The 14,418-nt window shown below is 34.6% G+C and overlaps 2 protein-coding genes across 11 annotated transcripts; one reads left to right on the top strand and one right to left on the bottom strand.

Annotated features, from left to right (window-relative positions):
• The first annotated feature begins 568 nt into the window (after positions 1-568).
• Positions 569-4,020, top strand: LOC103492372 (guanine nucleotide-binding protein subunit gamma 3-like). 10 transcript variants are annotated; one of them, XM_051081375.1, is made up of 9 exons: positions 570-1,033; positions 1,177-1,268; positions 1,618-1,710; positions 1,975-2,044; positions 2,231-2,407; positions 3,077-3,129; positions 3,272-3,316; positions 3,407-3,451; positions 3,568-4,020. In XM_051081375.1, exons 5-9 carry the CDS (start codon positions 2,261-2,263, stop codon positions 3,929-3,931), a joined length of 654 nt encoding a protein of 217 aa, XP_050937332.1. In that variant the 5' UTR covers positions 570-1,033; positions 1,177-1,268; positions 1,618-1,710; positions 1,975-2,044; positions 2,231-2,260; the 3' UTR covers positions 3,932-4,020. The 10 variants fall into 10 exon arrangements, with proteins under 10 accessions (XP_050937337.1, XP_008450935.1, XP_050937332.1 ...); XM_051081374.1 differs by having other exon boundaries at positions 1,423-1,710; positions 1,963-2,044; XM_051081380.1 differs by lacking the exons at positions 1,618-1,710; positions 1,975-2,044 and having other exon boundaries at positions 569-1,033.
• Positions 4,021-4,733: 713 nt separating this feature from the next.
• Positions 4,734-7,666, bottom strand: LOC103492374 (subtilisin-like protease SBT1.8). The gene is made up of 2 exons (XM_008452714.3): positions 5,830-7,666; positions 4,734-5,702 (listed from the first exon to the last, which is right to left on the bottom strand). The coding sequence occupies exons 1-2, from the start codon at positions 7,460-7,462 to the stop codon at positions 5,038-5,040; spliced, it is 2,298 nt and encodes a 765-aa protein (XP_008450936.1). The 5' UTR covers positions 7,463-7,666; the 3' UTR covers positions 4,734-5,037.
• Positions 7,667-14,418: the final 6,752 nt, after the last annotated feature.

The raw sequence follows: 14,418 nt of genomic DNA, 5'->3' as shown, positions 1-14,418 counted from the left end.
AAACTATTTCGACAAATTCTTGACTTTGATTTCTTTTTCATTCTCATCAAAATATAAAATTTTAAATATATTCATTTCAAATATTTACTTTTTGAATTACACTTGAGTAAAAAATAAATAGTACATATATATAATATAAAAATCAAGACTGGTTAATTTGAGTGCTTCTTCTCAATTTTCAATTAAAAGCTAATTGCAATTATTATCGATAGTTTTTAATTTGAAAAATAAATATTACGTACATTTCGAAAAGCATTTACTGCTAAAATTATTAGACGATAACTTTCTATTTGCTACAACTGCGAAGGGTTCTACTCGATTTGTTAAATTGAAAGCTATTATTAATTGTAACTGTTATCGCATTTGATATAGTTGCAAATTCTTATCACTAATAGATACCATCAATGAAAACCATGGTATCACGTTTTTAAACTATGTTATTTCTCATCATTTTTAAACTTCCAAAAGGAGAAATTATCGTAAGTAGCAAACAAAAATTGAACCCTAAATGAGCTCTTCCAAAATCTCAAATCACATAGATTAATAATTTGTTGGATTTTTCTTGAATCAAACTTCAAAAGGAGAAAGTGTAAAAAAGTCGGTGGGTTTCTATGAACAAGAATGTCAATACTTCGAGTGTTCAATTACGAATTCATGATCATCTTTCTAAATGGCAGAAGATTTCGATTTCTCATCCCAAAACCGCCGTTTTCGAATTTCAAACACAAAACTCATCGGATGAGAATGAAAAAAACAGAAAAAAGAAAAAGGAAAGTCAATAAGAATCTCAAATCGCGATAATGGGTCCTACTCTGCTCCACCACGGCAGCGAAATCTCGACTGTTCTCGAAACTGATAGCTATGGCAGCAGTTGGACACATCAAAATTTCTTATAACAAACGTGTTACACCAAGTTTTCGCCGTCGACGAACAGAATTAGAACTTGGAGTATGAGCGATAGCGTAAAGGGGAATTGGATTTGATCTTTATCTGAACTTGAATCAGCAATCCTCTGCAATGGTTACCCATTTGAGTACGTTACTACCCCACTTCCATTTTGTCTTTCTCATCTGTTTCTATTCTGTTCGATTCTTCCTCATCATCAGTTCCAGATTCTCGGAGGCCCATATCGTTATTTCTGTTCATATGATTCTCCAATACTTATCAATGGGCCAGATTTTGAGTGGTTTTCATCACAATTTGAAATATGAGGCCCCGAGTGTGGTTGCCAAGGTCACAAGCACACTAACTGTTTGTAGAAATGTCAGGTATTTTTCTTTTTTCTACATGTGGAAACTACAGATTAAAATATTTGATTTAACATTCTGAGCTTAGTAGCTTGGAGGTTTTTTTTTTTTAACATTTCAATGTGTATTATTCAGTGCTTACATTACATTAATCTGTAGTTTCCTCTTTGTCTAGCTTGAGATGCTGATTCGTCATATGATCTATGCCGTCTCTCTTTTCTAGGCATTTTTCTCCTCCACGTGCATTCTGAGCTTACCTACTTTCCATTTTGCTTCTTTACTATAACACCATCTTTCAACACTGAAAACAGCTCAAGCAAAGACATAGAAACTTTACTTACTTATGCTTATTTCTTTTTACTCTATTAAGGCTAAAGAATGAGCAAATTCCAAAATCTCACTTGAAGGTTACCCAGATGCCTATTCTTTGCAAACTAGTCTTATACAGGTTTGGGCATGCCAGGTACAGGCTTTTCTTACAGCCGTCTTTACATTATTAATGGAAAAATTGAGTCTTTTTAAAAAAAAAAAATATTTTGACCCCTTTTATCAGTCTCTCTCATAAAAGAATGCTATTGCCTCGAGTCGTGAAAAGGCTCGTTTTTTCACTCAAAGTCTGTGACAATAATGACTCTCTTTCTGGCCTCATTATCACTTGTATCATTAAAAACTCTGCAACCCACAACTTGATAATACATACATTTATGTGCTGTAGTTTTACTTACAGAGCGGCTTTCTTTTTGTGGGCTGTAATTATCTTTGTCAGCCTTTCTTATTACTTCTCTGTCACCACACATGTAAGAGCATTCATACCCAACATCAATTGCCTCTTTAGTTTGTCATTTGCTTTTACAGTTACTATTTTTCTCAATTCTCTTCTTCTACCTGGCTTACTAATATTTCTGCTGTTATTGCCATTCTTTGTTGCTTTATTTCTCTTCTGTGCTCTGTCTTTTGGTGATTGGCAACTGGGTTTCTATCAGTGTCGGGTTTCCTGAGAAGAGAGTCAAGCAATGGCTGCTCGGTCGGTTTACTCTTCATCAGTGTCTTCGCTACCACCCCCGAGTCCAAAATCTCCGCCTGAGTACCCTGATTTGTATGGGAAGCGTCGAGAGATAGCTAATATTCAGACGCTTGAAAGAGAAATTGGCTTTCTTGAGGTGAGTTTGAATTTGAAAATGATTATCTCTGTCTACATCATTTCTTCTCCCTCTTCGTATGTTTCCCCTCTTTGAAGTTCAATGGCATAGTGTCGAAAAGTTATTGTACAATTGCAAAGCACTTCCTTTTTGTTTTTAGCTTTGTTAATTAGGCACAAAATTTCGAAGTCCTACATGCAGATCTATTTGTTTGATTTAGGGAGTTAGTTTTCCTTACAAAACAGGTTTGAGAAGCTTAGAACTTCCATTTCGTCCCGTGAAGCTTCTCCTAGACCTTCATTTAAAAGCATCGCCTGTGGAGTCTAGGACAAGAAAATTCTAAGAAACACTTTGGCTCCTAAATTTCTTGGGATTCCTTCCCCCGAGCAAGGGGAACGAGAGGGAAAGAACTAAATCAATATCCACCTTTTCTAAAATTTGTTGAATTTGAATATTTATGGACTCCATTTATGTCTTCTCTTTCTAAATTTACTTATTTCTTTAGAACTACGTGTAAATTCTCCCTCCTGTTACGGGATTTTTGGTTAGACAAATGCCACATCATACATCATGAACCGAAATAAAATCATTTTCACGCATGTCATAAGGCACAATTCTCTGTTTCAAATTAACATGGCTGCTTTTATTATTTGTTCAATGTGTTAAATATTTCTAGTTTTCTTGAATCAGGACGAACTAAAATCCCTTCAAAGTCTTCAACCCGTCTCAATATGCTGCAAAGAGTATGTTTCTTTTTAATCTTCTCATTTTTTAACTTAATTATGTTCTAATGTAGTTATTCAGTCGACTGTACACACAATTAGTTAGGAGATCAATCCGTCCACTCTTTTGCTTCCACTGCTGATTAGCATCACATTCTTTCAGGATTAACGACTTTGTAACAGCAAATTCAGATCCATTGACGTCTACGTAAGAGTTCAATTTTTTGGTAAACTAATCTGCATTAATTTAAAACTGCATTGATTATGAATCCAAGTGATGTGTCTTTTCTTTAAGCAGTTGCAGGGTGAAACAACAGCGATGTCGCATCTGGAAATGGTTATGGTTAGAATTAGAACTTTCAACATAAGCATTCTGATTTCTGCTATTTGAGAATGTTTATTGTGTATAACATTAATGACGTTTTTGTATATAATGTTTATGTTATAATTGTTATGCAGTGGGTTTCCTTGCTTTAATTTGTCGTGGCTATGCTGCTGCTCTTGCACCGAGTGCTCTGTCTACCTAGAGATGCCTCGCTGCTGTGGTTGCAAACCATGTAAATTCCCATCATGTTTAAGGTGTTGTAGTATGCCAAAGTGTAGTTTCTTCTCTTGTCCCACTTTGTCCTGCTGTAGAAACTTCTCGTGCCGTAGATTGTGTTGTTTTTTATCATTACCTTCAATCTCATGCCCCCACTGTTGCAGTTGCTGCGAATGCAAATGCAGCTGTAACTGCTCTTTTCCAAAATGTTCACAGGTACCTTCTTGTCGTCTTTGTACAAAGTCTTGTTGTAACCCTTGCTCTTTATGTTGTTGCTTTTAGTTCAGCAACACCATTCCATAAAGTTATTTTGATCTTCTATATGAAAAAATCAATGTACATTATGATGAATATCTTCTACTTTTTATTAATTTTGTCCAAACTTTATTAGTGGGAATACGGTTGGTATTGGCTCTTAAATTATTTTAGACAATATTTTGAGTTGTTTAATCAGGGTCCTCCTACTGGATTATTGATTTAAATCATTGGAACTGGATGGCCACAATTTGTCTATATGGTTATAGAGTTGTCTTATCACTTTGTTACACTATTGTGAAAATAGCCTCCTGTTTGTTTAGACTTTGAATGAGTAATCGTACTGGAGGCTTATGGATAATGATAATTTGTATCGATCTCTATTTAACATGGCCCCCCATTGCAAGCATGCTGAGAGGTACAATGATTTCTTTATGATTGCGGTGTCCGCATCCAATTGAAGTTCCATTTTAGTGCCCCTAACATACAGACGTGGATTGCTTCATGCTAGATATTGCTTTAGGAACAAGTGGTTACACAACAGGTGCACGATTGACTCTGCGATCTCCATCCTTCGACCCTTTGCCTATTGGCTTGGTAGGTATTCTACCTTGATCCGTCTCTAGTTTTGATTCATTATGTTTTAGTATCTCCAATAAACCCTAAAGTTTCTTGCCACCTAAAACTCTGTCAAAAGAGTGCAGCTTCTTAATTTTTACATGTTTGTGAGTTACAACAATGCGGATTAGGAACATGCTCATCACTTCGTCTAGTTATATAATGAGGAAGAGAAATCATAGATGAGAGAATTTTTGGAGTTAAAACAATCTAAGTCAAAAGCACACACTTCACTGGCCTTCATGTTTTTGAATTTTCGTTACAGACAGATGGTAAAACAATTTTTTAGATACCTAGGAATAGAAACGCCAAACTTTATGCCATTACATTAGTTTTAACCCCTAAGGCTTTTCTCAATCAATGGCAAACCAAACGCTGAATTTTCCCATGTTTGATGATGATCATTCTCTTGTTGACTGTTTGTTGATCATCATCTTCTTGCCGTTTCATGGAGCAAGTTGAAGGAATGGGAAAACCTACAACAATTGGAAAACGCCCTATACAAAAAACAACAATCACAACCTAGTCCAGGCGAATGACACAGGGCTTCTAACTTGGTGTTGGTCATTGCTCCACACAATCGATCCAAACCCAAATCTCGTGGTTTGAGCAGCATCCCTGCTCGCAACAAATGTAACAGTGTACCTCTTCCTCTCCCCAACTTTAGTGAACACAAGCTTTGAAGGTTTCACGGTCACCTTCACAACCGACGGTGCAGTAGTAGCCACATCGTAAACTGACCCTGCAGCCCCAACATTGGTGACTATACGAGTGTACCGAACAACCCTCTTGCTCCCGAACACAACTGAAAATGAAGGATAGTTAAGTTGTCCTGGATCAGCAAACTTTCTTGAGCAGGTTATGTTTGAACGTTTCACAATCGCTTGAACATGATCGATCCCATAGTCCAAGGAGCACAAGAAGGCAATGTAGTCATTAGTTGAGATATCATATAAAAGTCCAGGAGAGAGAGCTTTGTGAGGATCAACATGGCCAGCTCCATGAGCCCATGGATTGGAAAACCCCCCTCCGGCAGCATCCCGGAGAGACGAGTTGGTGTTGTCCTGTGTGTATGCAGTAGTCATTAAAGCAGATTTGATTGCACTTGGACTCCATTGTGGATGAGCTGCCTTCAGCAATGCGGCCAGACCACTGATATGTGGGCAAGACATTGAAGTTCCTACATAACAAAGATTAAGATTTATCAGTTACATAATGAACATTATGAGGCTTCTTAATGTAATATAATCCAAAACTAATCCAAATGATTGAACGTTTTGAGTTAGGATAGAGCCAATGAGACATACCAGACATGATATTGAACTGAGTTTTCCTCTTGTCGTTCTCCAATCCAGTAGGTCCAATGGACTCAGACCAGGCAGCCAGGATGTTAACGCCAGGACCAATAACGTCCGGCTTTAGGATTTGGGGGGTTACCAAGTTTGGTCCTCTAGAACTAAAGGCTGCCACCACCGGAGATGGGCGGACGTTCAGAATTGTCCCACCAAAGCTCAACACTGCGGTTGGATTTGAATCTGATCGAACATACTGCCGGATCAAGTCGCCGGTTTTCCTCCCCACCGCCACGGCTGGCAGCAAGTGACTGTCAGCCACCAATTCCTCCCCACTAGCTGCTGTGTTTGCCAGAATCATCCCAATCCCACCAGCATCTCTCACCACTCCTCCCTTTTCTACTCTGGCATTGATTCCTCTGTCGCAAACCACCACTTTCCCTCGAACCACCGCCGGGTCAAGAGAACCGGGCAAGCACATATTACTGGAGGTGTTACTTCCTTTGTTATACACCAAAGCCACTGCCTTATTCCCCATTCCTTGCCCACTGTATAGCGACACTCCAGTGAACCGTTTCCCATTTCCAAGCTGGACATAAGCTGGGAAGTCTCGATCGAGCGTTCCGGCTCCGACCGTCATGATCCACGGTGCTACATTGGCCAGAGAAGCCTTGTTTGGACCACTATTCCCAGCTGAGCAAGAAACAAAAACCCCCTTCTCCATAGCTGCAAATGCTCCAATTGCTATGGTATCTCTGTAATACGGAGCAGAGCCACCACCTAAAGAGAGTGAAAGTACGTCGACACCGTCCGATATTGCCCGATCCATACCGGCAAGAATGTCAGATCCAAAGCAACCAGTTGGCCAACAAGTCTTATAAGCAGCAACTCTCGCTTGTGGAGCCATCCCTCTAGCAATGCCTCTAGCATAACCAAGTAAACTCGCGTTAGGCACATGTGAACCAGCAGCCGTGCTCGCGGTGTGCGTTCCGTGCCCATCCTGATCTCTAGCTGACTGATTCTCTCTCGGTTTTCTGAAATACCCACCACCGGAAGCCATTTGATAACCTTTAGAGAAGCTACGAGCTCCAATTAGTTTCTTGTTACAAAGGGAAGGACTAAAATCAGGTCCTGCTTCACATCCTCCACGCCACCGTGATGGGATCTCCGGCATTCCAGTGTCATCAAAGCTCTTCGATTCCGGCCAAATCCCAGTATCGAGAACACCAATGATGACATCGTGAGAAGCTTGGTTAAGATCCTGAGTGGTATGACCTTCCCATAACCCGAAATCAGAGTCGAGACCAAGGAATCCCGGAGTACGAGTGGTGTGAAGATTGTAAACAGTATCTTCATAAACACCCAGAACCGAATCGGATTGGCGGAGCAATTCCACTTCCTCAGAATCTAGAAAAGCAGCAAAGCCATGGAAGGAGGAAGTGTAGGTGTAAAGAAGAGAGTCCGAGGAAGAAGATGAAGAAAGAGATTGAAGACTAGCAGAGTACCAATCATGGTGAGTGAGATACTCTGATGGGAGAGCATGATGTTTCATATGAACAATGTATGTCTTCTTGGCATTGATGAAGACACAAGAAAGAAGAAGAAGAAGAAGAAGAAAGGGAATGAGAAATCTAGGCATGGAGTCCATGGGAATGAAAAAGGGAGGAAATTTTTCTTAGTTAAAAAGAAAGCATATATGAAGGCAGAGGAAATGGCGGAAACAGAGCTCTAAAAAACAGAGGTGAGTGTGGAAGAAAGAGAAAAGGGGGTTAGAGAAGGACAGTGGAAGGAGGAGTGTTTGGTTTATATAAGAAGATAAAGTTTGAAAAAAGGCTGCCTTTTTCTTTCTCTTACACAAATGCCATTCATGATTTCTTAACACTTTTTTGCTCCCAAATTGGGACTGCTTTTTCAGCTTTCGGTTCCCATTCTCATGAGTAAAAGGATTAATAAAAAAAGTTCATTTTGGAACAAGAAGATGCTTTCCTTTATATGGAAAATATCTTAAGTTGAGTTTAATATCAATCTAAAGTTTCAATTAATCCATTCTAACTAAATTTTAATTTAAAACTGTTACCAATTTAAATTATCCAATCCATAATTATATCAATTGAACTATGGAATAATTTAGATTTTTAATTATAACTTTGATTCTTTGAATGAAAAGTCTAAATTAATTGGTTTTTGAAGATTTAAGTGTTTAATTGGCTACAACCATAAGTTTCTCGTGATATTATATTAGTTGAATGGATGGGAATTTGAATAATGGTGTAAATTTAAATTAAAAGGGAAAAAAAATGCAAATATAACAATTTATATATATCATATGTAGCAACGTTCTAAAAAGTTACAAGTAGTAAAATTTATCAAACTTTATCAATGATAGATTATATTGCAAATATTGGTATAATAAACCATAAGACATCAACGATAGAAGTCTACTATGAGTATATTGGTGGTAGATTGTAATTTTTTAAAAAATGTTATTATACACTCGATTATTATCTACCCGTTATAATTATTCTTAAATTGATATAATTATTAGTTCAGTGTTTGATATACAATCTTAGAAAAAGAGGTCTTTTCGAAGAAGATGGTTACTCTATAACTCTCTCTTTTGCACACTTTCTTGATCTTACAACATGAAACCTGTGAGATATCAAATTCTATATAGGTGGTTAGTGGTCATTATGAATTGAACTCATTATGCTTTATCCTTTATTAAGTTTATGGTCTATTCATTTCATATGTCATTTCACGATAGTTTGACTGATACAATTCTCTTCTTCATATTTCCTTTTCTTCCTCTTCCTCAAAGAAATTTGTTTCTTCGAAAACTTCCACAAGTGGATCCCTTGTCAAGAGTCATTGTAATAGTTTAGTTATTTTTAGTTTCTGATTAAATCAAAATCAAAACAAAGACAACTAATCACTTCCACAAGGGATTCTGATACCGACTCTATAATTCACATTATTGCATCTACAAATCTATACTTAAAAGAAAACAAAAAGAAAAGAAAAGGAGATTAAAATAAGAAGGGGAGAAGGAAAAAGAAGAAAAGAAAATGGGTGTTATCCTCACGGGTTTAGCTTTGTTTTGAACAAACCCGTGAATGGGGATTTTGTGTTGTATTGTACCTCAGTCGACAGTTTTTGGAAATAAACTCAAAAACCACTCTCTTTTACATTTTCTCATTTTTACTCTTTTGTCTTTCCTTTAAATATCAAAACGAATGGCTACAAATTTCAAACCCAAAAAAAAAAAAAAAAAAAGGGGTTTACTTTTGTTGTTTATTGAGTTGATATTACTATGCAATTTCCTTTCCTTTCTTTTTTTGATTTTTCTTCTCTTTTATTGTTGTTTTCCCATTCCATGACAGAACACCCCCAGCTGGAAACCGCGTCAGGTTTTGCCATACTAAGTAAACCATTCTTCTTTTTTTCATTTATGTACTTACACAAACAATACAAAATCATTTAGATTTCACCTATTTTAAAACGTTGTTATACATTTAATTATTAATTTTAGATTATATAGCAAAATTAGAGAATATGTTGTGCCTAAAATCCTTTCGAGATGGTTAATGTTGCCTATTACAATTACTCGATAATTTAAGGTGCTTGGAGGAGGTAAGGAGTGGAGTTATGAATTCTTTAGATTCGTTGTTTAAAGGGATAATAGAGACATAAAATCGATGTTCTTAAGTTGTAGACTTATGAATTTTTTGAGCCAAATAAGTTGTAGATGCCTTGAATATGTTATCTAGCACTTCGAATGACAAGGGAAATAGTTTGATCCTGATCAAGGTAGTCAGTCAACTGACACTAAGAAGCAGCTATCACAAAGCAAACCATAGGTGCTCGATCGGACGGGGGAAGCATGGCCCAGTTTCAAAGGAAAAGGATCAAACCGCTTTGTGAGGATCTTAAGCATGGAACATCTAAATTGCGTTAACAAATCAGAGTAGGAGTAGTTTATTATTAGATAACCTTTCCCTTTTTCACTACATGGGTAACTCCTCTTACTTTAGAAACTCCCTCGAGCCGGAAGGCTATGCATAATTGAGGATTGAGCCAGTCTCGAGGGTTTTGTTACATGATCGGCGATTCGTGGTCTAGAACCGAAACCGACACGCTTTGTGAATGCTTTCAAAACACGCTTTATGGCATTTATTCTCATATTTAGAAAAATGTACTATATAAACTTTTAAAATAATTTCGTACCGATAGGATGATTTTTTTACCGTCACAAAAAAGCAAAGTTTTATACAAACACACACTACGCTTTCTAACTTATAACCGCCGACGTGTTTGTGTTTGTGTTTGTGTTTGGTCCAAACAAGTAATGCGGTTGCGTTGAAATTGGGGGTGGGAGTGGCTGCAATAGTTGAATAGGGAAATTGCACACAAAAAGTGTTCGACAAAATGCCAATGGGAGAGTAAGTGAGTAAGAAGATGACAATTTAGTGGCATTTTGGGGAAAAGGAAAAAAAGGGATGGACACAGCAGTCAATAAGAAAGAAAAGAAAAAGGTGATATCAAAGAGTGATAAAATGCATAGAACAAAGAGCCCCACAACAAAATGGGTCTCTTTCCTTTTACCAATTTTAAAACACACAAAAAAGGGGATAAGAGGGCACGACAACACATAGCCATTTGCGTAAGGTAACGGCTACAATTTTTTGCTTTTTTGACTCAAATCTTGCCCATGGCCGTTGTGCCTACGAATGCCGATCCCACTTTTCCCTCCCTATATTCTTCAACCAAAATAAATCATACCACTAACCCAAATATAATCAAAATCATTCAAAATCCGAGTACTAAAAAGAGAAAACAAAAGAATTAGATTGAATACCGACAGAATAAACTAATTTTTGTATTACAAATCGAGTCCAAAACGTTTAATTTAAACAATGATTCTTTTATTACATTACAAACTTGTTCCAAAACGTTATTTTATATTCCTTTTTACTATAACTAGTGGTTATGTTTGTAACGACTTTTACAATTTTATACTTATTCTCACTTTTTTACTATATTAAAACAGTTTACAACTTAATTACAAATTATTATAATCCAAAAACCATAATAACTATCTAAACACGCGAAACATCCCTTAAGAATTACATGAAATTCACAAAATAATATAAGTTAATAAATAAAAATTTGAGACAACTAGAAAATACTACTAAATTGTTCATTGTAGTACAAGAAATTTAAGTCAAACAAATGAAAAAAGATACATGTCCCATATAGTACTAGAAACCTGAAAAGAGTTAGAATGAACGAAAAAAGTATATACAACCAAATTACTAAAAGTTTGATATAACTAAACCTAACGTAAGCATATACTACAAAATAGTACAAATCTCTTTAAAAGAAAGTCAAACCGAAAGGAAGAAGCATACACTACTTATAGTACTATAAATTCGAGGCATCTAAGTTAAAAAGAAAATCATCGTATTATTAGAAAAAATGTTTGATACTATACAAACCCTTTAATCGCACTTTCCAACTGTGTAACACAACAATCAAATCGAAGAGAAAGAAGCTCCTTTATTCTTCGATATGAAGTGATCGAAGTCGAATTAGTTGAAACAAATATTGAGATTTGAGTAGAAATAATGGGGGTGGCTCCACCACTAAAATGGCACCATAGATGGTGGCGGCGATTGAGGAAATATCTAAAATTCTAAATTTTACAAACATTATAATAAAAATTGTGTAGCAAAGAAAAAGAGAAACGCACGCTTAGGGAATGGAATCATATGGAAATTAAAAGAGGATATGGACATAACTAATTAATCTCATCACTTTTATTTCTTTATTAATTATTTTGTTACTCACCGACTTATTAATTATTGGGATCTGTGGAATAATAAATAAATCTCTATCTATCTATCTATCTATTTATGTATGTATGTATTTGTTTATTCATTTCCCTCCCCCAATTCCCAATGCTTACATTCTAACCCCATATTTCTTTTCACATCTCATCTCTTAACACTTTTTATTCTTCTTCTTCCTCTTTCATTTATTCTAATATTATATTTCTATTGTTCTTTGACAAAATATATCTTTAAGATCAAGAAAACTATGTGGAAAAATGATATCTTTCTCGATCAAAAACCACCTTGAGAGTAAGGACTTTTCTCGGCTCCTTGTTGAGCTTCTAGACAACTAACACCCCATACACCTCTTATAGGAGAAGATATAATCTCTCGACATTGCTCGACCATCGTCATCTCTCAAAACCCTAAACCCTAAGCCTCTACATCCTCTATTGGCGATCAAGTAGCACATGTTTTTAGTTTCTATTGACTATGAATTTGTATTATTCAATCTTTATACTCTTTTAGTATTTATTTTAATTTATATATTTTTAATTAAATATTAAAATTTTCATCGTTACTTTTTTATATTTATAAATTAAATAGGTTGACGTTGATGTTAAGAGTTAAATGATATCTCAAATATTTTAAAACATTGAAAATATGTCGTTGATGGATCTCAAACGATAAGATATACACTAATTTAGAAAAACTTAATTGTGGATATCATAAATTTTCAAATTATAGAAATATATATTCATGAATTTTATTTTTACAGAATAGAAGTTATCATTTTTTATTCTTATTTTCAATTTTGGTTTATTTTACTTTCGAAAATAAATTATTTTTTTTTATATTTTTAGAAATAATCTTAAATTTATAATAAAACGAATTAAAATATTTATAAAATATAACAAAAATTTCATATCAATTAGTGCAGTGTCTATTATTGATATTGAGACACTGTAGTTGTCGGTGTTTATCATCGACAATATTTAAAATATTACTATACCATGTAAATATTTTGACAATTTTTTCGTTTACAATAATTTTTTTCTATTTTTATTTCATTTTAAAAAGGGAATATATATTTATTTTTATATCAAAAGGGATAAGAGTAATAGTATTCATTTTTTTTGGTGTGTGTGTGTGTTTGATAATTTGTTGATTTCAACCACTTCTATTTTGTCATCAATATTTGAGTCACACATTTTTGACTTTCCAAGAAGATTATTAGATATATATTGAATTTGATTTCTCTTTAGAAATGATGTCTCTTGATATCATATTGTGTTGGCATTTTCACACCTTTTTTTCTTTTAATTTCTTTATCATATCATATGATAGTTTTGGTGTCATTTATCACAACATGTGCCATTATGTTGTATTCTTCATTTTTAAGTTAATCATCAAAACTTGGAATCATTATAATGAAATGCTTTAGTTTCAAATCATACACTTTTCTTTTCTTCCAAAGGAATAATAATTAAAATAATAGACCTATTTCATTTGCCATGCTAATGCTCCCACCCCCTTCTTTTTATTTTCAACCATTGTTATTATTATTATATGGACATTGAGATTCAACTTTAAAGATACTTCCATGGAATAAATATCTATTAATATATATTAATATATTAGATCATAGATCTAGTTTCTTAGAATACATATTAATTTGATTGTTATGAAATCGACAAGTAAAGAATATAGAAACATAAAATGATAGCAAAGATCGACACACACATATATAACGATGTATTAATTATGGTGCAGCAAAAATACTTTCAGAATGCAAAACGACACAGCAATAGGGTTAAAGAGTTTATACAGTGCATTTCTCTAAACCCTAGGGTCGTATTCATAAATAATAACCATAAATAACTAAATATGTTGAATACGAATTCCAGATATATTTTGGGAGTAACTCCTACAAGGACATGTTGCTACTGGACTCTAACTCATTAGTTGAATAATAAGATGTCTCTTCTACCTTTGACCTTTAAGAATGGATGCCATCTTAATACCATCGAATCAAACTTACATTTGTTAATACTGATAATACACATGTATTTTCGACACTAAATTTATATTTAGTACCCAAGTTCGGTTTTTTTTCAAGCTATAATTTTGAACTCGACTTTTCAAATCTCCAAATATCATAAACCCTATTTATTGAAACCATATGCTAATTAATTAAATAACCCCCTAATAGAATATACAAACTGTTTAAACATGGAGTGTACCACATGTCATTATTTCGTAAAGAATGAACTGATAAATTGGTATGGGTTGTTTATAGATGTGAATGAAACTCTCTTTCTCTCTCTCTCTCTCTATATATAATATATAGGGCCTACAACTATATATATATATATATTATGGTATTCCCAATGTTGCTTAAATTATTGAGGGAAAATTGGGTTATTGGGGCAATAAAAAGGAAGAAGTTTCTAAGGTAGGTTGGAATTGGATGATCCATAATTTGCTCAAGGGATGAACTGTCTATGTGACTTTTAAAATAAAGGGAACAATATGCATAGAAAGAGAAGATAGAAAAATAGTGAATACCTTTTTCTTTATATTGAAAAGTGATAAAAGAATAATGAGTACACACACAAAAGTACTTTGAGATCCATCTTCCCACTTTTTCTATTACAACAGAAAAAAAAAAAAAAAAAAAGAAGAAGAGGAAATTTGTTTTTATTGGGTGAAAAATAACTTTTTTTTTTTAGACAATGTAACAATTTAATTCTAAACCTTTGATAGAATGAAT

Source organism: Cucumis melo, chromosome 2 (genome assembly GCF_025177605.1).
Source record: "Cucumis melo cultivar AY chromosome 2, USDA_Cmelo_AY_1.0, whole genome shotgun sequence".
Taxonomy (NCBI): Eukaryota; Viridiplantae; Streptophyta; class Magnoliopsida; order Cucurbitales; family Cucurbitaceae; genus Cucumis; species Cucumis melo.
This window is presented reverse-complemented; position numbering and strand designations above follow the sequence as displayed.